We start from the raw sequence: 23,700 nt of genomic DNA on the forward strand, positions 1-23,700 counted from the left end.
CTGCCTTTTTCCTACAAAGGGCTCATGGCAGCTTACATCATTCTCCTCCTCCATCTTATCCCCACAACAACAACCCTGTGAGGTAGGTTGGGCTGAGAGTCTGTGACTGGCCCAGAGTCCCCCAGTTGGCTCCATGGCTGAGCGGGGACTCGAACCCAGATCGCCTGAGTCCCAGTCCCAGCTCTTAACCACCACACCACACTGGCTCTCACAATTGAAAGGACTCTGCCTCTCCCTGGTCATCACCTATCCAACGTCACAAAGCAGGCAGACGTGGAAAGGGATAATGGATGCAATTCTGGGGTGGGTCCATGAGCAAGGAAGTGGGTCTTGGGTACCCATGCCCCAAGCCTTCAGGGCAGCCTTCCCTCCGCAGGTGCCCTCCAGATGTTTTGCGCTTGCACTCCAGCCAGTGCGTTCGGTGATCAGGAATGCTGGGAGATGCCATCCATAACAGCTGCAGTGCGCCAACGGCCAACTTAGGGGACACTAAAAGGGTATCCCCACCACCTTGATTTGGGCTGAGAAACAGACCGGAGAGGGTGCAAATGCTTGGAAACTGGTAACATGTTAGCACTACAGCAGCTGCTTTCTGGCATTTCCAGACAATCTTCAGAGGACCGCCCCTGCATTGCTCTCGCCTCACCTGGAAGGTGCTAATTCATGCCAACCCCTGTTCCAGCAGCTTCTGGAAAGAAGCTGTGGAAATGGTGGTGGTGGTGGGCAGGTGGGGTGCATCTCTCCCTTTTCTAGGGGAAGTGTTGAGCCTACAAACACACTGCAAGGTGGCAGCTTGACACACTTGACCTTATGCTTTTGGAACTTCTGAGTTGTGCTACCAGATAATAAGAAACATTCTTTGGCACACTCATCCTCGTTGACATCCAGCACAATTAGCATTTTGGGGTAAGTATGCAACATTTTCTTTGGCGTTAGCCCTCTACCTAATTACATTACCTCATTTCTTAATTCAAACAATGCTTTCTGAAAAGGCAAGTTTCATCTTTTAAATGCCACTAATAATGTGAAGATACATTTGAAAGAAGGTGAGCAACGCTGGGCCGGAATCACCCAGTCACTTACTGGAAGGCAAGCAGGAGCACCTACCTGGGCCAGGCCGGGCCTTCTTTGTGGCCATCAGAAGGCAAACTGGCAAACAGATACGTGTTATATTAAAGCAAAGGAAGGCAGCAGAAAAACAGCTATTTTAGACAATCCAATCTGTTTCCAAATCCTACATGCAACGAGTGCCAGGAGCCAACAAAATTAACGCAGCGTTGAAAAACACAGACTTTCCATTTTCACATCAGATGGCATGCTGGCAGCCACGGCACTGCACCCTCCCTGCTCTTCCAGCATCTCCAAAATCACATAAAGAAACTACCCTGCATGCATGCATGCGAGAGAGAATGAATAAAAAAGAAAAAGCACTTTTTTCTTCTGTGCATTACAGAGTACATCCAGGAGGCGTGGCAAGTCAGCCTCAGTCACCAGAAAGCACAACGGCACTTCATGTCGGCGGGAACGTTCGCCACAAACCTACTGCTAGACTGACTCAAGAAAAATGACCAGCAGTCCTTTCCCAGCACCACAGTGAATGTCAATCTTTCTGCACAGAATAAATAATAAGAGTAGCAATTTGTAATAATTACTATAATTACTATTTTATTTCTATACGGCCCAATAGATGAACCTCTCTGGGTGGTTTAGCACACTCATAAAATACAATATAAAATAGGGACTGCAGTAAAATCATAAAATGTATTTATTTGGGAGGGACAGAGGACAAACCAAACTTCCTTTGACCCACCTAGTTTTGCTGAGACACGTAAGCATATGGGAGTTGGGGGCTGGGGCAGGGATACCTTCCCCTCACCAAAACTCTGGGATACAGGAACTGGGAGGAGGAGGGTGGCTGGAAGCACCAGCCGTTTAGCCACGGGCACAGCTGACAGCCCAGGAGGAGGCGGTATGAGGAGATCAGGGTGCCAGCAAAAGCCCTCCTCCAGAAGCTTCCAGCCAACTCATGACTGCGCAAGAGGAAATCAATACAGCTTGCAGAGAGCCTGATAAAAGACTTGGACCTTCTCTCCAAGAGCAGGTTTTGACACACCAGCACTCCTTCCTTCGCAATAAGCCGTGGTGGGCAGGTTTTTGAGAGGACCACCAGCGCCGCACCCAGCAATAGGTGGGATTTACTGTGGTTTGTGATCACCACCCTTTCCTCCCGGTCCACCAGCCGGCATCCAGGGCATTCTGCATCTCCATCCGTCTGCCCTGCCAGCCAGGCACCACTCTGGCTCGCCAAGGCTCTCCTCGCCATTTCCCTCCCCCCGCTGCTTTTTGCCATCTCCATTTTGACAGCCCCTGACAGCCCCTCCAAAATCCCAAAGAGGCACACGGGAGGCTTGACTGTCAGTGGCTCACTATCTTTTAATGTTTTGGTGCCCCAAATATGTGCAAACAGTTTTTTAAATAGCCCAAGTTGTTAAATTCCAGAGCTGGAGGGGTGTGCATTTGCACAGGTGCAAAAATAGGAAGCCTCAACTGGCTAATGCCCTGGGGCTACCAACCATGGACAATAAAAAATTTTTTGCACTTTATCTTACCAGCAGTCAAAAAGCAAGCTGCCAGCAAAAAGCAGGCACGAGCAAACATTCTCACGCAAACAGTGTAAAGGGGTTTATTCCCCAGGACCCCAGGGGGCTTTGTGCCCCCAGCTTTTCCATCCAGGACTGAGACTCCAGGTGCCTCTCTTGCTCAATGCCCAGGGTTGATACCTGCTGCATTTTGGCAGCAGGCATCCTGCCAGAAAATCACCCAGTGGAGGTTTCCCATTTTCACGCCAGCGGTTGCTCCACTTGGGCATCAGCAGGGTGGTTGGCGTTGGCTGTGGCAGAGCAGAGCTGGGCAAGGATTTTTCTGTTGCTGCTACCAAATATCTCACTCGCTGTTGCAACAATCCATGATACAGATGAGCCTCCGATTTCAGATGATTTGCCCACCCACTGTGAGCAAAACAAACTCCACTACAGACCACGCTGGGGAAAAACAAGCCATCCTGGCATCTGGGTGAGGATAATATGACCGCCTACCATGGCTTGCTGCTCATGGTGGGTTGTTGTGCCACACAAACCAGGCCCCTGACGCAGGAAGCCGAGAGTGGAGAGTATCACAAAAGATGGGCAAGAGCCAACCGTCTGTGGCCTGGAGCATTGTGAGGGATCAGAAACGGAGTCTCCTGGAACCACACGTGCATCCTCGCCTCATCTCACATTTTTGTAGAATCAAGGCCAAGCAAGCACGGGGTGCATTTAAGAATGGTGGAGCAACCTGAGGGTGCACCCATCCTGAATTTGGTAGAAAATACGCAGTACAGCCACCACTTGCTGCATGGAAGAATTTGACACTGCCATCCAGACAGCTGAAAGATGACTGGATAGGAAAGCTGGAGGTGGCGGTGGTCAGAAAAGATCCCAGCAGGCATCAGGAGCAGAAAGGAGTAATAGAACACACTAAATACTAGAAGAATTCGTCCTGTCTCTGCACAAGGGTTGAGGACACACAGATGCTTCTCAGTGATGCCCGAGTGCCCCGAGGCTGTGAAGTGCTATGATGCCTATCATGACATGACTAAAACAAAGCCCTTCTCATGCCAGGAGGATAAAAGAAGGGAGAATATTTGCCATGATCCCTTCTGGAGATGCAAAGGCAAAGACTGCATGATGATTCCTTGCCATCTCTTCCAGGACGCCCGCTGATTTATGTAATAGATTTTAAAAGACATTGTGATATGCATTAAATACATAAATACTCAAACATTTATACGAAATATTTTAAAATATATTTATATAAAATAGGTTCAAAGAATAGAAGCCCTTCTTTATAATGGTGTAATTAAGAGACTTCCTTCTTTCCAAGATGATTTCAAGGAGGCTTCCAGAAAATTTACACCTCCTAATCGAGTTCAAGGCCTGCTGATTTCCAAGCTAAATTAGCTACTCGGTTCCTAAAACACGGTCACACGTTTCCCCTTGGAATCCTTTGCCCTGTCAGCAAAGAGGATCAGTCTCTTAACTTCTCCTCGCTGACTTCTCACCCCTAGACCCCAAGGAACAATGAACCCTATATCCTCAGATCCTTTCCATGATCATTTTCACTCATGAGTCCTCAGCAAACAATGCTTTACTCAGCTCCCAAGTGCATGAAATGGAAGTCCCATGAACCACAGAGGCAGGTAAACACCAACAGGATATAGGATTTTTGATGTATTTACTGTATGCTTATTCCACTTCCATTCATACATCATTACATTTTAAAACCACTCCATAATTTGATCCGTTCATTCACTGCATTTATACCACCCTGCATCGTTTCCCAAAGTGGCTCACATCGGCCAAAGAGACAGGCAGCCCCTGGCTTACCAGCTACAAAGACAAGGCACAGGAGGGAAAGGGGACAGAGGGAAACCTGTTTTTCCAGGCCAGAACAAGGTGGGGGGGGGGGCATTTAAATGCCCCTCAGGTCAGGCAGATTGTCTTTTGCCCTTGCTCTGGCTTCAATAGCAACTGCCTGGATATGCCACTATTATCAGGCTCTGTGGCAGTGGCTGAACAGCAGGGGAGCTGCAACTGCAGTCTGTGCTAGATCGCTGCAGGACTGAAAGGCTGTGCTTGATAGATTTGTACACGCAAGCACAAGCTAACCGCAGAGCCATCCACGAAGTAGCAAGAAGTATATTGCAACAAGACTGCTTAAAAAAACCCCCTAAACAAGGCCTTAACCTTGATCTGAATAGTCACAATGACAACATTTTCATCAAGTCTGAGGGGAAGAAGATGGCTCAGAGCGATATAAAGAGAGATGGCGTCAGAAAGCCACACTAAGGTCAGTTTGAACTGGAAAAGCTTTAACAGGCTCTTTCCATCCATTTAAAAGATGACCCATGAACCTAGAGGACTAGACGATCTCTTCAACCAGAATGGAAGCCAATGTTTCCCTGGGGTCCCAGTGATACAAGCAATTTAAAAACTATTCATGCAGCAAATACACATTCATAGCTTTAAGTCAGAATCTGCAAACAGCCCTTGAAGTTTTCACAGGGGCTCTATTTACCCAGTGCAAAAGCAGCTTTGTTTCCACTGGCAATCTTAGGATATCACAGGTAAAACAAGTAAATTCTGCTTTTATGGTGGCATGCCCAGCCATTGCCTTGAATAATGCCATAAGGAGATCTAAGCAACATTACAGCGCATGCGGTTGGTACATGGTGTATACACGTCTTTGTGAAGTGTGCATGGATAGGTTACCTTTTAGGAAAGGTGGCACTCTCTCGGACAGAGGAAACTGTTGCAAGCCCCTAAACGCACACTTAAAACCATGAAAATCACAAGATTTGCAGAAACGGGGGCAGAGGTTCCTCCGGCTGAACTGCCGGGCTCAGCAGTCCTGTATTGTTCACTGTACGCGCATGACACCAGTGGGAATAAGAGCTGGTTCAAGTTCTAAGTTGCCATTATTTGGCTAATAGCTTCAAGCTGCCACGGCACAGCTGCACGGCCCCAGTCAGACAGGCTCTCACAGCAATGCTTTGATAGCGTGGGGGCCCTGAAGTGTCCGGATACGGAGAAGGCAGCAGTTGCTGGCTGTGAAAACAGTCTGATGCAAACCAGATGGGGGCTCACTTGACGGGCAACACAAAAGGAAAACAATCAGTCCATTCAACAAAAGTCGAGCCACTGCCCAGGAGAGTGAGCAGAGCACAACAGTCGACCAGGGTGGAAGCAAACAAGAAACAGTTGTGTGGCTCTGGTTTGAGGGAATTTGTTTCTCTTCAGACTAAACAAAAGTTTTGATTTCTAATTCTTAGTTTCATTAATTTCAGTCCAGATGACAGGCCTCTCTCCTCTCCCCTCCCCTCCCTCCAAAGTCTTTCAGGGGTTTGTTCATTTTGCTTAGGACGGAAGACACCTCTACAACAGGGAAACCTTAAAGGACCATGTGATTTCTACTATTTAATAATAGGAAGTTCCTGACAAGGAAGGCCTTTCCCTCTTCTCTTTTTAAATGCTTCCACAGAAAGCAGCCGTTTTACTATTATCACTACACAATGCAAATCGTTCGCATTCCAACTGTGCTTGTTTTTATCTCAACGGACAGAAAAAGGTCGCACTGCTGAGCTAGAACAGCAGCTTTCAAGCTTTCTGCCTTTAAGAGCCTTTGGGAAGCTCTGCTCTTGCTGGCTTGCCTGCCAAGGAAGGGTACGTCAGAGGCTCCTCTGCACAGACAGCCACATCTGCTGGGCTGCAACTCGTGCAGGGCAGAAGTCTAGAATGCACACCCTGAAGGCTGCAGGGAGGCATCAGTATATGGAACCCTGGCTAGTTTGAACTCTGGTTAATGGACAAACCAGGAATGTGAGCCACAGTCTGAACCTGGCTTGCTTGAAGAAGCCATAGTCTCAATCAAGCAGGAACTTGGGTTGGCACAAAAGCGGAAGTAACAATTTTGTCTTTCTGATCAAACCAGAGGATGGGAAGGGAGACGGACCCACAATCTGTGTCTATGACATTAAGCCATAGTTCAGCATTACATCTCGAAAGGCCCATTAGATTTCACAACAGATAATCATGTTTGCTTAATAAACCAAGATATGAACATTCCTTCTGCCCAGGCACACAGCCCGACTTATCTCCTCTCTTCAAAGTATGTCTCAATGCAATGTACAAGTATTTGATTATCCATATTGCTCATTTTGTCTGAACTTGGAAAATGCGATTGCCAACTTGAAACAAGCCAGGATCTCAAACTTCAGCTTATTCCACATCTATTAATCTTACTTTCTCATTTTGGATGCAATGGGAACACTATGCTTAATTGCATTCACAGACACTAAGAAGGTGAATGTGGTTATGTGAAAAGGATTCATTCGTATTTTTGTTCATTCGCCGGAGATGAGATCATCCAAACACAGATAACCATGAACTGCTCTCCTCCACTGCTACCCCGAAAGCAGAAAAATTCAGGAGCGCAAAAGGCATGTTGTGTGCATGACCAACGGGCTCAGATCATACCCGTTTAAGCTTCTATTCAATTGCTGTCACATGTGAACTCATGTGAAAAAGGGAAATACGGACAAGCATCTGAGCTCCTGTCGAAAGCTGGCATCTGTCCTCCACTTTTCCCTCTCCAGCAGACTTAGATCTTAGAGACACAGTCCTTGTGTAAGAGCTTAACAGGTTGCACAAGAGCATAATCAAAGTAATGCTCTCTGAGATGTGGGAGAAGCATCTGTCCTTGGCAAGAGTGGAATCCACACACTGAAGCACCCCCACACCCCCTCGCTTTCCGAAAAGAGCCTGACACTGCTCCTCTGGGTGGCTCCGGCTGCCCAACGGCAGGAAGGTCAGACCCAGGCTTGCTCGGCCTGCCACTTCCTTGCATGGCCAAGAAACCCCCCTGCCCCTCCTCCCCAGCCTCCCTTCCGTGCCAAAATGGGATGGCTTCACGCTCTGCCTGGGATTCTTCACTAGGTAGCCCTGAAATGGCCAAGTCCTCTGTTCAAATCTGCCCACTGCCTCCTCCGTTGAAAAGGACGAACTGGTCTGGAGACACTGTAACATGTGAGAGACGGGTCCCCTCTCTACAGCTCCACCCTCTCACATCCACAGCCCACGTCCCCCTCTCCCTGAGGAGGGCAGCTGTCCACCTGCAGAAGTGCTCTTCAAGAGTTCAGATCCCCAGGTCAGGCACCCTAAATCTTGGGGAAAGCCTCCAGGGAAAACACAGCTCTCCTTGGCAGCCTTCCTGCTGGTCCCAGCTGGAGGGCAACAGGAGCAATGGAGAAGGGCTGAGCCAGGGCGCTCATTCCTAAGCCTTCTCCTTGCTTACACACAAGGAGAACAACTTAACAGGCCTGTATTTCTAAAGGTACACATTCAAACTGTTACAGCATTCAGCGTGCAAACTCCTTCAGGATATTAAAGAGAGGAAGCCTGACTGAAAATGTGGTCATCTTAAATTGTTTTCAACAACCAGGGATCAACCCTCCAGTGGAAAGCAAAGGCCAGCTTCTTTATTCACAGGGCCCATCTGATTCTCTGCCGAGTTCTCTTCTCTGTGACAAGCAGGTTGTGCGAATCTACCTTGGAAGGGTGTGACTATCGAGAAGGGCTTTCGGAAGCCAGAGGATTGCCTCCTTTCCCAGCCAAGTCTCACGGAATCCAAATGAAGGGGCTCTGCCAGGAGCATGCGCTCCTGCTGCCTAACACTGGGACTAAGAAGCCCTTCCGTTCCAGGTAGTATCGCACTGAGCTCACCGAACAGGGGAGACTAGCATAACTACCCCCCATTTTAGAAAATATCCATGATTATGCTCTACTTACCAAAAAAAGCCTTCATTAAGGCTTATCAAGTAAACACAGCAATCACTTGAAGAACTATAATTACACTCTTAAGCAGCATAAAAAGAAAAAAAAAGAAGCCAGGCTGGAACACGGGCAATTAGGTAGCTACCAAAATAGGCCCGGCTTTTACTTAAACTCTTAAACAGATTTTCTGAGTTAAATGCTGTGTTTCATTGTACTAATGTATGTCAGCTTGATGTCGGATTATGTACAGAACAAAACATGCAGTCAGGCCATGGTGGAGTTTGCAGGCACCTAGCCAGCGCTGGTGGAGCTAAATATGTACATCCCTCCGTTATGACTCTAGGTGTGAGAAGCAGGAGGTGACAACACAGTAGGTTCATGGGTCAAAGTTCACTGTTCCGGATTCCCATTGAAAAAATGGCACTCATTAAACTGTGAGCTCCATTCACATAGAAGTACCTGCCTCCAGACTGCGCCCCATACAAGGGCAGCTCGTAATTCTGCATGATTTACTCCATCTCATAGCGCTAAAGCTCAAGTTCACTGACTGCCGAGAGATCTGGGGCAGAAAAACGGAAATCTTTATAACACAACACATAATTCATGGAGTTAGTTGCCAAAAAATATGGCGGTTTCAATGGTTTTAAAAGGGGGCTTAGGCAACTTCATGGAGACAGGTCTATGAATAACCACTAGCTATGTGGAAACTGTATCATGAGAAGCAGCGAATTTTTGTATTTTCATTGTTCTAGACTTGATTTGACATGTTATGTAGAGGATGCATTTCATAAAGTCTTTTTGTACCACCTAAGACTAAAAAAACAAAAACAAAAACCCCTAACCCTTGGGCATTCCTTTGGCCGCTTCCGGTTTCAGCCTTCCTCTTGCCGTCTCAGTGCTGTGGCAGTCTCACCGTGGCCAAACGTGGTCAGGCTGAGTGGGGCACTGTGGGGAGCAGAGAAGTTCTAGCTACAGATCAGCCTGCTCCACAAGTCGCAACTTCTGACCCTGCTGTGTCTTTCCCCGGATGCTAATTCAATATGGCCATTTTCAGCTGTCTAAATTTAGGCAGAGGCCTAACCCTCGACAACGTCAAGGGTTGTGGTCAAGGAGGATGTTTCTGGAACCAACCTTGGCTTATGATTCTACTATATATTATGCTGTAAAAACACTAGTCTCAAAAAAATCATTCAAGGAACACAAGGAACTGAATTATACCAAGACTGACCATGGCTCTCTCTATTTGATTATGTTCCGTATTGACTGACAGAAGCTTCAGGTTTTCAGACTGGGGATTCTCCCAGTCTTGTCTTCAGGACGGAACCTAGAATCTTTTGACTCAGGGTCATTTTTTAATTGTTTACATGGCTTTGCTGCTCAATAACTAAAGCTCTCTAGGCGGTTTGCAAAGGTTAAAACCATAAAATACAACTTGAAACCTAAACTTTTAAACTGGAACAGGTTTAGAGGACAACACAAAACCTAGAGCAAACAAATCCAGTAATACATGTAAAAACAAAAGCTGGAAAATTAAAATGTCTGGAAAACAAAAAGTGCTTCACCTCGTTCTAAGGAGACTACAGTGCAGGGGCCAGGCAACTCTCCCTGGGGAGGGCATTCCACAACCGCAGTGCCAGCAATAAAAAGGGCCTCTCTGGGTAGCCACAGACCTTCTTTCATGTGGCGGCAGCACCGGAAGAACGCACTCGAAAGACGAAATGTGCACGCAAGTGGTGATTGCATGGGTGGGTGAGCTGGTTGCATGTAATCAATGACTCAAATTCAGGCTTGAAACTTTCTAGGGAAAAGCTGGCATTAAACGTCAAAGTGATCCAGAATAGCAATGGAAGGATGACATGTGCAAGCCAAATTCAGACATCTTTAAATCTGATTCCAATGTCTGTTTGCCACATTGCTGTGAATTTTTTTCATTAATGGAAAAATATATGTAGGGACGTTTTTCTTTTTCTAACTTCTTTAGTAACCCCCCCACCCCACTTCCTACTTTAAGAACTCAAGAGGGCTGTTTAGCTACAATCCTGGCATAAACCCCATTCCCAGCACAGAAACAACCGACCTTCTGCAGATACAAAAATCCCTCCAGCACCAAGCGCAACCTGCTCCGCGTTCAGCTTACCATGCAGCTTCATTCCCTGCATCTTATAGGTCTGGGGGCAATTAAGGACAGTTTTACATGTTCTGCTTGGTGTCAGTCCAAAGTGACAGGCAACAAGCTGGGACAGCCCTAATTTGTGCAAAGTGTATGGAAGGGTAATGAGGTAGATCTTGGGCTAATACAGTCATTAGCAACACAGCGAGGCTCTTCCTTTAATGTCCATTAATTCTGCTTCTCGTCCCCCTGGTTTATGTAAAAGGATGTGCATCCGAGGGGGTGAAAGCAGGTCAGCCTCGCCAGCTCGCCGTCACCAGCCTCCTCTGCTTTTATTCACAGCCACCCAGCTCTGGTGCCAGCGGGGTCCGTGCCTGCCTCGCCGCTCGGCTTTTCTCAATGAAGGCAGCGGCAATTACTCGTTTCATGGAGTACATGCCACTGTGGCTCACAATGTAAGGAGAACAAAGCGGCTCCAGTTACGCCCCAGTCAGCTCCCGAGTTCTGCAAGGGACTGTGAGAAAGATTATTTTTGGCGAGAAGCCTGCCAGATAGAGGAGCGGAGAATCCCAGGCAGCTTGTCTGGCACTGAAGGCCAAGTGAAAAGGCTGCCATAACCCTCGTCATCATTGCCTGTCGGGTTGGGGGGGGGGGGGGCCCTGGCCCACCGTTTCGTACACACGCACCCCACCCAAATACAGCACCTGGATTCGACCCTCCGTTCCAAACATCTCTTTTGCCTCTTAGGTCATGACCCAGGTGCCCTTTTCCTTCCCCTCCAGTGTGGTTCTGCCTACAAATTAGCATTCTCAACATGGCGCCCTCCAGAAGGGCTGGCCCAGAACTCCCAACATCCCCAGGCAATATGTGCTAGCTGGGACTGATGAACATTGCCCTCCAGCATCTCTGCAGGATGGAAAAGGCTGCTAAAAGTGCATGCCTCTGCAGCCACCTCCACCAGCAATGGCTCCATGGAGTCAGTTGCCAGGGAGGGTCATAGAAGGAACCTTGCAGTGTTCCAGAACTTCTAAGCCTGGTGTTCAGTTCAGGAACGCTGCTTCAAACGGAGCTAGCCGCATCCGGTAAAACCAACCCAATATTTTTTTTGGCGGGGGCAGGGAGAGCAGGACAGATTTGTTGGCCGGCTGCTGCATGTAATAATTTTTCTTGGGCATATAAGATAGGACTGAAAACCTTTATAAGGAATTTTTTTTTGATTAGCCTTTGTTTCTTAAATATCTCCCCACGCACTCTTAAACTTCAGAATATTAAATTCAAGGCAGGTAAGTGTATGTTTTCCTCCAAATCATATTTAACCAATGGAGTTTGCTGCAATAAGGTGTAGCGATGGCTTCTGGCTTGGGGCCAAGATAGGTGTGATAGGGAGAAACAGGCGTTTCGAATTAAAAAATAATAAAGAAGCTCCCGGGTGCTCTGATCTGGATCGCAGTAATACTGGTAGGTAGGTGGATGAGGAATTAAACTTTTTCCTAATCCAAATTATCCAGATACTGCCATAAACCCCATAGAGGGAGAAAGAGCGGCACTACATTGGGATGTGCCTGCCTACAAAATTTAATATGGCAGCTTTGGTGCATCTGGATTGGTGAAATGGCAAAGGGAGGAAAACTTTGCTCCCTTTCTCTCTCCCCCCCCACCCCCACCCATACACACATGACTACTTTAATGGAAAAATTAACTATAATATTTAACAAAATGTATTCCTTGAAAGTATTATGATTTAGCAGCCTTTCGTATCTCTTATGTCCAAATTTTAGATGACCCAGTGCTATCATGCAGTAATTATTTCCACCCAGTGCTTTCCCTCAGATTCCTCAGAAATGGAAGAGGCGACACAACAGCTTATTGGACCATTCCCCCAGCCCATAAACTGAGGCAGAAATAAGGCATCCAGATAACAAAGCACTGTAAGAGCAGGTCTGTTCCTCCTTTCTTCCCTCTCCACCAGGCAGAAACAGAGTTCTTTCATTAAAATTCAACAGGCTACAGAGCAGTAGAAATCAAAGTGCCATCCTCCTGGAGATGTGAGAGAAGCGTCTGCCCATGTAAAGAGTGGAGACTTCCCCTCTTCCCCTTCCGTTCAGGAAAGCTTCAATTCCGCCATCGGGGTAGGCCTTGCTGCTTGGAGGCCAGATGGTGGGAACACCAGCCACTCCACAACTGGCCTGCTTGCTTCACCTGCCGACTCCTGACTGGGTCAAGCAGCTCCCCCTGCTCCTCCTCTCCCTCCAGCTCTGAAACGGCTCCCTCTTCTTCCAAGGCAGGCTGGTTCTCACACTCCGCTTGAGGATCTTCACTAGGTCGCCTCGAAACTGCCACAGCACCTGCCCGCCTCAGCCCCTTCGCCTCCTCCTCAGACTCAGGCCCAGGCCCATCTGTGTGAGCAGACTGGACTGCGCGGGACTTAGGCCCCCTCTCCACAATGAGACAGGAACCAACAAAAGCTCCTTTATTAGCCACTTCTTTTTCCTGGCTTCTGAAAAAGCCGATTGGCAACTCAGTCGTGGAAGCAAGTCCCCAGTGTCGTGACCCAATCCCAACACCTCCTTGGAGGTTGCACAACCCTGGAATCTACCAGAGATGGAGCCTAGGGGAGCATTCTCCATTGACCTCTCAAGAGGAGGAGTTACCAAGCTATGAATGTCGGATTGACTGCTCAAACTTCCTGTAGGAGATCTGAAACTGGTCCATGAACCACTTAAGACTGTTTGGCCTCCTCAGAAGCTCACACTGGAGAAGGCGGGGGGCACAATCAGCCATGTTGCTGTGCAGGTTTCTACTTCCCTTTGCACCTTTGCTCTACGCAAGGACAGGGTTCCTCTTGAGCTCTGGACCATCAGGGCAGGTTCTTTCCCCCGGCACTGTTCCAGGTCCCAATTCTGACTAGCATGCCACAGCCCAAAACTTCTTTCCTGCAGTGGCTTGCTTTCTATTCTGATGGGTCGGTCTTCACCCTGTAGGCTTTCGGACCAGATAATGGGACGCAGTGCCTCCTGACCTACAAAAACACCCCCTAAAGAACACAAAAAGGAAGTAATGGAGCCTGTGGTTGTTTTAAAATTGATTTGTGTTCTGTTGGCACAAGTATTCTTCCTCCCAGCTAATGCATCTGGTAAGGATTTGATGTACCACAAGAAGTCCTGTAATTCAGGTACAAAATACACAAATTAAGAAAATAACTGAAGATTTTTTTGCAAGGTTCTACCGGAAGGAGGAGTTTTCGATCGAGAAGGTAAAAGAATACATTCGAAAGGGAGATTTACCAAAATTACCAGAAAAGTATAAAAAAATATTGAATCAAGAAGTAACAACTATGGAAATAACAGAGGTAATCATGCGACAAAAGAACGATAAAACCCCTGGTCCGGATGGGCTACCAGCTGAATTTTACAAATCTTTTGAGGGAATTTTTGCTACCTTTCTCAAAGACATATGTAATGAAGCATTGTTAACTGCTAAAATACCAGATACCTGGACAGAGACCAATATCACATTAATACCGAAAGAAGATATGGACTTAACACAGATTCAAAATTACAGACCCATATCATTATTAAATGTGGACTATAAAATTTTTCCCTCTATATTGGCAGAAAGGTTGAAGAAGTTTTTAATAGACTTTAGTCATCCAGATCAAAATGGTTTTCTGCCTAAAAGACAAATGAAAAACAATCTGAGGACTATTTTGGATATCCTAGAATACTACGGGACACACACGGAAAAATCAGTGGCTCTTCTGTTTTTAGATGCCCAGAAAGTCTTTGATAATGTTAATTGGCAATTCATGATGCAACAGACGGACCAAATGGAGTTTGGGGGAAAATTTATGAATGTGATATCAAGCATCTATCAAAGACAATCGGCCAGGATTTTAATTAATGGAGAACGTACAAGGGCTATAGAGATACAAAAGGGTACAAGGCAGGGATGCCCATTGTCACCCCTGCTGTTCATTCTAACTTTAGAGGTCTTGAATAGAGATGTCAGGGATGACGAGAACATTAAAGGTACTAAAATTAGGGATGAAAAGTATTTATTGCAAGCATTCGCAGATGATTTGGTCTTTATAACAGAGGAACCTTTTGTAACAATCCCTAAACTTTTACAACGGACTGAAGAATATGGTGAGGTTACGGGGATGAAAATAAATAAGGAAAAAACGAAACTTTTAGTTAAAAATCTTACGCAAGATCAGAAAAAAAGACTCCAAGAACAAGTGGACTTGCAGATTGTCAAAAAGGTTAAATACTTGGGAATCTATCTTACAGCTAAATGCACAACTTTGAAAGAAGACAATTATGATAAATTATGGAAGGGCATTAAAGGTGATCTGGAAAGATGGGCCAATTCGCAACTGCCTTTGACGGGAAGCATAGCACTTGTTAAAACGAACGTACTACCAAAACTTTTGTTTTTGTTCCAAATGATTCCCGTAAAAATTGATAAACTTTTTTTTGAGGATTTGAGGATTTTCAAATTTCGAGATGTATTTGGAGAAAAAAGAAAGCAAGGATTAAACTGAAAATGCTTCAGGAAACCAAAAAGAACGGGGGTTTTGGTCTTCCTGATTGGATGTTGTACTATCAAGTGTCTATTTTAACTTGGCTAAAAGAATGGATAACCTTGCGAAATAAGAGAATTTTGTATCTTGAAGGTCAGGATTTGCAAATGGGTTGGCATGCTTATATGTGGTACGAGAAGGTTAAGTCTCATGGGACTTTTTTAAGTCACTTTATCAGAAGATCATTAATGTCAGTGTGGGAAAAGTTAAAGTCAAAATTGTATAATAAGTTACCAAGATGGCTTTCACCTATTTTGTGTATCCAAATGTATTGAATTTTGAAGGGATCATAAGATATGATGATATTTTGGATAAGGATGGAGGCCTGAACCTAGATCAAGAAATACAAGAACAGGGCCTCAATATCTCGTGGTGGTATAAGGTGCAGATGCAATCAAGATATGCTAAAGATTGTAAAATATGGGGGTTTTATAAAGACCTAACAGCCTTTGATCAAGTGATGTTAAAAACAGATGAGAAAATGATTAAAAGAATTTATGAGTTCCTACTTGACAGGAAAATGGAAGGGAAACAGGTTAAGGAAACTATGATAACATGGGCACAAAATTTTGGATATAATAGTGAATTAGAAAAGTGGCAAAAGTTATGGGAGAGAAATATTAAGGTAACTTTAGCAACTTCGTATAAAGAAAATTTATATAAAATGTTTTATAGATGGTACTTGTCGCCAAATCAGTTAGCTAAAATGTTGTCAAATATGTCAAACAGATGTTGGAAATGTAAACATGATGTGGGTACTTTTTACCATATGTGGTGGACTTGTGAATATGTGAAAAAATATTGGATTAAAATGCATAAATGGCTTGAGGAAATGCTACAAAAACCCTTAGCTTTTAAACCTGAAATTTTCTTGTTAGGTATTGTACCGGAAAATATTAGTAAACAAGAAATGTATTTGATACTACATTCAATCACAGCAGCGAGGACTGCGCTTGCTCAATATTGGAAGAGTGAGGAACTACCCACTGAGGAACTGATTTTAAAAAAAGATTCTGGACTGTGCAGAAATGGACAGAATGACTCTATTATTGAAGGAGAAAGAAGATACTGACTTCTATCAAACTTGGGACCTTTTTTACGAGTGGCTGGAGAAACGGGACTTGGCTTAGATTTAAAGATGTCTTTAAATTTTTATAAATCGATTTGAATATGATTATAGAATGTTTAAAAGATATGTTATAGGGGGCTGACCCAGTACATCCAATGTATTTGATGACTGATTATTTTTTTAGTTTTTAGTTTGAAGTCTTAATAAAAAAATGTGCAAAAAAAAAAAAAGAAGAAGAAGAAGAAGTCGTCCTGTAATTCATTAGAATAATTTCTGGCTAATGACGAGATGACAGCACTATATCTTGCAAAGTTAAGTAATGAATCTATTAACAGAGGAAGTGAATTCTCTGACACATAATAGTTCTCAAATCTATGGAAAGAAGATGTTACTTTCAGCGCAGAACACGACTCCATGGAAGCATTTACATATAATGCTTTGGGCCACACATTTTCTCCTCAGAGCCACACGCTTACCAGACTTGCTGGAAAAGGGCTGATGATAAACATTTTCACTTTGCCTTACACACGTACACACATGAGCCAACTCACAAGGTAGATCCAGATTACTAGTGTTCAATCCCATTTGGAGTTTTTATGCTTCTTCCCTGGCTTTGTGGGGCTCATGGGGCCCAGGTACGCAACGTGGGCCTAGAATTCCAATGGCTCCATGGCCAAGTTTTTTCTTCCCTAAGACATGTGTTAGCTTGAGAACTGAGGGCTGAATCCCTTCCTGTGGTTCAGTACCCTTTAGTACCAGGGAGAGCCCACGCTGCATGAACACTCAAGAGTAACTGCATGAAAAGGCAATGCTCATCCAAACGTATCCTCTGGTCTACAAAGCAGAAACTTCTGAGATACGTGTCTCGGCCCTACTCTCCAAACATCCTCATCTCAACAACGTGATTTAAAAGCTCTGTTGACCATCAAATGTTATTCGGGTTCTGGAAAGCTTCATCTGCATTCTAAATTTGTGCAGAAAAATAAGATACTGGATTTAAATTCATTCATGTTTCCTAAAAGGGTGTATGCACTTGTATACATTTCTATATGAAGTAGCTACATACATTTGAAATATTTAGGTAGAACCTAATGCTATTACAGAACCTAATGCTATTGGTGCTGCACTAGCAGGCCCTTCAGCTAAATATTACTATTTTGTTTCAAGCAAATAAGGAATCATTCCTTACATAAATACCTGGAGACTTAGCTTGTTAACATACTATAAATAACCTTATCAGAAAGGCACTGTAAATGTTCCACATATTTCCTTGATAATTTGTCTGCATCATGTCCATATGATTCAACTAAAATAATATTGCAATCACTTACTCCTGAATATTAAATTACCTAACTGATACTGAACCGCTATTTGTCACAGGACACCCTTTCTTTTACTCATCATCAGCTGCACTGACTGCTATGATTTAAAATTGCTTTTAATATTTTTAAATGCCTTTCAATGCACTGCCTATAGAAGGATGGATTTTTCATGTTCTCCCAGCAGGCTCATCGGTAATTACACTGATTACATAAACCTTCTCTAGAGTGAGGAATCTTGAGCTGCACCATTCAGTCAATTCAAATCTCTCTGATTAATAGGTGTAAAACCCTTTGATCTCCTATAAAGGCAATCCTGATTAATAGGGTGGGTTTTTAAAAGGATATTATTTTGATCCCATCACGCATGTGTTATTTTGATGCAATACGCTGAAAACCTCCCTTCAGCTCTTGGACAGTACAGAAATATACAACAGAAATAATAACAGGAAAGTAAAATATGATTACCAGTTGTGCAACTGGTACAGAAAAGTTTGGAATATAGCTATTAATGATAAATTAACCTGTGATATTAATGTGAGAAACAGGCATATAAAGAAAAATACGTTAAGTGTGACTTGGGGCACATTTATTGAGTATGTGTTTTAAAAAGGGGGAAGGATTCGAACCATCAAAGGAATCACTTCAGCTTTGGAAGGGGCAAATGTCCTGAAAGAATGTTTACATGATTTACTGTATCTGTAATATGTATCCTATGGTCCTGGTGGTGGAGGGGACAGTACCTGAAAGAATTATTTTAATTGTATGTTTAATTGTATGTTTCTATATTAGTTCTAAGTTTTTGGTCGTATTTTAGATGAAACATTAATTTCAAGATTTTTTAAAAGAAATAATATAAACACTACAGACTGCAAGACGAAGGAAGACCTGTTTGGAGAGGGTGGCTATGCAACTTTCACCTAAAAACAAAGCCATATTCAATGTTATCCTAGCAGAAAAAGCATGAAATTTGTCTTTGCTCTGCTAACAGTTGCCCAACCAACAGCGAGTGAGGAGCAGAACCAGCACAAGGCACATTGCAATGCCTTCCAGAGCCACCCTGCAGAAAGGATTCCACAAGCTGCAGCAAAGGCTGGACTTGATACTTGTGGAACTAGGAAAACAAGGTCACAGGAAGTGCTCAAAGCTGTGTGCTAGCAGAATGACCCCACACTATGCAGCCTCTTGTCTACTTCTTCTTCTGTGGAACTCTTTTTAGTTATGCGCAAATAATGAAGACATTACGCATTACGAATGTCCACATGGAACGTACAACTTGATTTGTAAACAGCTCCTGAAATGGGCACTGCAGTTACATATGGGGATGGGACACTGAGGATTTGGAAGCTTGCACTCTCCCACCACAATCCTGCCCACAACACACCATTTTAGATTTTTAGTATATTTATATTTTGCCCGCCCATCTTCCCCTTTCAGGGAATCCAGGTGGCCTTCATAATCACCCCCTCTTCATTTCGTCCTCACAACAACCCTGTGAGGTAGGTTAAAACGAGTCAGTGACTGGCCCAGAGTCAGCCAGTGAGCTTCAGGACTGAGTGGGGACGAGAGTCGGGGCCTCAGTCATCAAGCACTGCACCCCACTGGCACCCCAGAAGGCCACCCACGTGCTGGGAAGGCTGCTATGCCAAACTCCCCCCGTCTGGTCTTGGCCAGGCTTGCCTTGCTTCAGAAGAGTTTGTCTCAAGAAGCGCTCTCCGATGATTGCCTCTTTCTCCCGCTAGCTTTCTCCCGACTCTCATGGCACAGATGAGACTTAGAAGAGTCCATTTTTATCGGTTGCATCATCTTTTGCTTTCATGCTTCAACTAAAAAGAGCAGCAATGCTTCATGTATAACTAAAAGGAAAGAGGCACATTTGCCATTCCTTCTCGGTAAGAGGAACGCACTGCTGCCCTCTTGTGGTGCTGGGCAGAGATCCACGCTGACTGAGGCTGTCCCAGTCTCCCTTTTCTGTGCGTCCGAGGGAAGAGGCTAGAGCAGCTGCACGACAGATGTGCAAATACCTGTTTGCCACATTCACAAGCTAGGCGTTTAAGTATTCACTTGAACAAATCATATATGAATACTCTCAGAGAGTCCAGCTATGTTTACTTAATGGAAGAACTGAGATGCACACGCACGCATGTATTAAAGACTCTTCCTTCCCTTTCACCACTACCACCACATAAGGTCTTTTCTCACATTATGCGAGCATTCCTGAGGAAATCTTCAAAAGGCAATAAAAAAATTCTACCTAGAAACCTGCAATATAGTTTCAGGTAAACACAGCTATGCAATGAAGCCTCCAGCCTCAACCTGGCCGGGGCTTCCACTCCTGCAACCGTTTGGTTCCAGAAACCTGCTGGACTGAATTAAACTTCAGCATGCAAGTAGATACAGGAAAGACATCCCAGTATTATTATGAGGTCACTGACAGTTTATTCATTCTAGAGCAGAACTCCTATTGCTCAAAGGCTCTTTTTCCCTATTGCTCAGCCGCGGTTTTCGGGAGAGCAGAAAAATTGAGTACTACCTGCTCCTTCCCTTCCTACATGGTCTTTTCACCTGTTTACTTTGAGCACCTGCAGTTGGCTGTTCATCTAATGCCCTTGGTAGTGCCATTTACTGCAGCATAAGAAATGCAAATGCGCCAGGGATATAGACTCAACCACTCCATTTAAACTGGTCCTTCGCATGCCATAGATCCCGCTGACTCCACTGTTACCAGGCTTAAGAAGTGTAAAGCATGAGAGTTACCTGGCTGGAGGGAGCCCTCAGATCTGGGTTTCACGCAGATGACACTGGATCTCGCTGGTACTGCTTGCAAGGCCGCCAGCTGCAGTTTCTGGGGGACAGATGTTAAAGTGCCGTGTTAAGAGTCTGACATCGAGTTTGATAGCCCTCAAGAAAAACACCCTTCAAGAAAAAGGCACTTGAGGCCAGCATTTGTTTTAAAAAGCCTTCTATCGGCCTCTGCGTTCACCTGGGGAATGAACAACTGTTGATGGCAACTGAAGACCATCGTTTCGAACGAGCCCTTGAGCCAGTCGCACCCTGCACAAGTCGGAACAGCACCACAAACACACACAGGCTGTGGACTTGAGGCGCCAAGGAAGGGCACGCCATCGCCAGCCTGCCCAAGCGCACGACCCCTCCTCCTAATTCCGATAGTGAGAGGAGCCCATTTTTGTGGGTGCAAGATCCACTCAGAGCGGGGCGTTCTCAGCAGTTGCCCCAACAGCACCGAGGCGGCTTCTCTTAGCCTTGGTTCCTCAGGGCCTTCCTTGCAGAAGCAGGCAGCGACCTTGCTTCTACCGAGCCGTTCAAGCCACTGCACGGTAAAGAGGCCTGCCTCAGTCCTGCTGTTGGCATTCTGCTGGCTTCAACGGATTAGCGGCTCTCTGTGAATTTCTACGAACACGGTCAGGCAAATGAATACGGAGCGGCAGCACACAAATGCAAACAAGATGCTTGCCCACTCCAAGGCGGCAGGGGTGGCCGGCGAGCTTTGCTGGCATCTTCTCCACATTTGAGATCAGTGCATTTGACCAACGAGGGCTAATGAACCACCGTGCAGGCTGGCAGCAATTAGAAAGGAAGAACTGCCTGCTTCCGACACATTTCTGCGATTCCATGGCTGGCTGCCCAATCTCACAACACCTTCAGCAGCAGAACGGGAGCAGGACAGGCTGCACGGGACCTCAAGCAAGTGTGAGGCTCTCCCCCAGACTTAATCCTGCGAACAGCACAGCAGGATGGTGAAATCTAATGCACGGAAAGCCACTATAAGGCTTTCCAGGAGAATCACGTTTTCTTCCATGTCCTCAGGCTGTGCAGGTATGACATCAAACAGAGTCTGAGGTTTTGTTTTTAAAATGCTATTACATACACACTTCTATCAAACTTGGGACTCTTTGTTATTGGCTAGAGAAACTGGACTTCACATAGATTTAAATATGTTTTTAAGTTATCATAAATGGAAAAAGAAGGGTGTGGGGGCTGACCCAGCGGGCCCGACGTTTTTGATGGATGTTGCTTTTAGTCTTTTTTTTTCTTTTTTGTTTTTTAGGATTGTAATTTCAAATAAAACTTATTTTTTTAAAAAAATGCTATTACATACACACCTGCAAAAGATGCCAGAATGCATTACCTGGGACAGTTGGTCAAAATGAGGCACCAGCCCACTATCTCCATATGCTGAGGGAGAAACAGGCCGATCCAGTTCAGCCATGCTCATTGGCCCATGTGTCACGTCAGCCTCTCCAAGAACTTCTCCTGAGAGATTAAAAGTGTACTTGAAGGACACCACAAAGCTACAGCACTCAAAACTGCAAAAAGCGCTCACCAACTAGCCGAGTGAGTTGAAATGAGACCGATTGCCTCCCCGCGTACCTGGGATTATTTGGCCTCGCTGGATACCTCTTGAAAGAGGAAAGCGGTTCTCGCGCCTACTCACTGATCCTTTGCGTCTGACTCTTATGTTGCCCAGATAATGGCTCTTTGTACTTCACTGCATAGTGAATTTTCTGGAGCGACTGCACTGGGGACTTTGCCAAGGGCCTAAGACGACTTTTAAACTGAGAAGCCTAAATTAGAGTTTATTGCCATGAAATAAGATTTAGTCATAAATCTCTTAATACCATCCTTTTAAAATTTTTGTTCACTGGAAAAAAAAACCACAGTGAAGGGTGGTTGTTTTTGAGAGGGTTGGTGCCGACAAAATGGGCCCAAGAGCTGAAGCACGGATGCGATCCTCACATTACGTAACTGTGGTGTGTGCTGGTGGCAACCAGGTTGATTAAGATTCTGAGTTGGTGGACTGAATCTTCTAAAGAATCCAGGTCAATTCGGAATTTGTCTAGGTTAAAACTTTGCTTAAAATTAATGGCAAAATCGTGCATTATCCAGATCGGGTAAGGGGGAGAGGAGCAATCTGGGACCAGAGAACAGGGAGAGAAGCATGCAGTCCCATGGATGAAAGATTTGTCCTGCGGAATTCGCAGTGGTGCAGACTAAGGGGGTTGACTGGTTAAATTATTTTTAAACATAACATGGGAGCAATGTTCAAGCACAGGGCTTCTAAGGTTCCAAGCACATGCATGTCTGAGTTGCTTTTTTCAAGCACTGTAAGTTAACGCACAGAGTTCGCTAAAACAAAAGCATTTGATTTTTATTATGTGAATAAGCAGAAAGCCAGTGCAAACTAATTAAAAATAAGAGTAATTTGCTACAAGACCCATGACACATTTGCAGACTTTGTAAAAGGAACAGCTCAACAGCTGGAGTGTTGAGTTCATGGCATTTCAACTCGATGCTGAGTTTTTATGCTTAAGCCATGAACTACAAAAAACACTGACTTATTCTGGAAACATTCATACTGCCACAATTACTGCTTGGCAGTTCAAGCCAGACATGGCTTGCTCATAAATTCTCTGAATTTACGACAAGCAAAATAAAGGCAAGTTGCAGGACTGAAGACATGTTAAGTTCCGTCACCTCTGGCATGCTGTACTGAATCAGTTAACATGTGATCTTTGTATTTTCCTAATATCCACGCTGAGTGCCTTCTTTTAAGTGACATGATTCCCCTAATGACCTTGTTTGCCTGATCTGACAGACTACCATGTGTTAATTTACTCATTCTCTAAGCTCTGGTAATGGGTTCACACAACCCCTGCAGGTAGACTAACCCAGGATGGCCTGTCGTGACATTCAGAAAGGCCCCAGAGGCCTTTCTTCAATGTACACACAGGATCAGCCTATGAAGTATGCAGTCTTTTATGATCTGGTGATGTAATGGGCTATTTACTTGTTAAGCTTCTAAATTATAATAAGGAAGCAAGACTGAAATAAAATACAGCATTTAACCTTAACTGCTGATGGGTTGACGAATAACCTCATACCACAAGCTATACATATAATGCATTCTTTTTTAAAAAAAGAATTACATGAAAAGTGGCAGCCATTCAAAAAGTAATTATCAAAAGTTTCGGTTTTTCCCCAAAGAGACTGTTCTGTTTTGAATGTGTTACTCTAGCCAGACTGTCTTTGGCAGCTTAGAAACTAGAGCGTTTGATTCTTTTTCAGAAAATCAGCTTCTTATGGAAAAGCTTGTGTGTCTGGTTCCTGGAAGTGTTCAGTTACGGAGGAATCCAGGAGGGGTATGTGCACGTCCTACAGAGTCTATCGGGCCTAGCATGGTCCGCTTCGGCAGGCACAGGCTCTTCAACGCCAGCGACAGTGACACACGC

General features: G+C 44.9%; 1 protein-coding gene across 3 annotated transcripts in view; it reads right to left on the minus strand.

Moving 5' to 3' along the window:
• KIAA0586 (KIAA0586 ortholog) overlaps positions 1-23,700 on the minus strand; it is a 92,999-nt gene that overhangs the window by 15,488 nt on the left and 53,811 nt on the right. For all 3 annotated transcript variants that reach the window (XM_044436313.1, XM_044436314.1, XM_044436311.1), the window contains exons 31-32: positions 21,600-21,724; positions 20,207-20,294 (exon numbers count right to left, since the gene is read on the minus strand). In XM_044436313.1, the coding sequence (XP_044292248.1) occupies positions 20,207-20,294; positions 21,600-21,724 (213 nt within the window). The remainder of the gene's footprint in view (positions 1-20,206; positions 20,295-21,599; positions 21,725-23,700) is intronic.

This window comes from Varanus komodoensis, unplaced genomic scaffold, assembly GCF_004798865.1.
Source record: "Varanus komodoensis strain SLA01 unplaced genomic scaffold, ASM479886v1 scaffold3, whole genome shotgun sequence".
Lineage (NCBI taxonomy): Eukaryota > Metazoa > Chordata > Lepidosauria > Squamata > Varanidae > Varanus > Varanus komodoensis.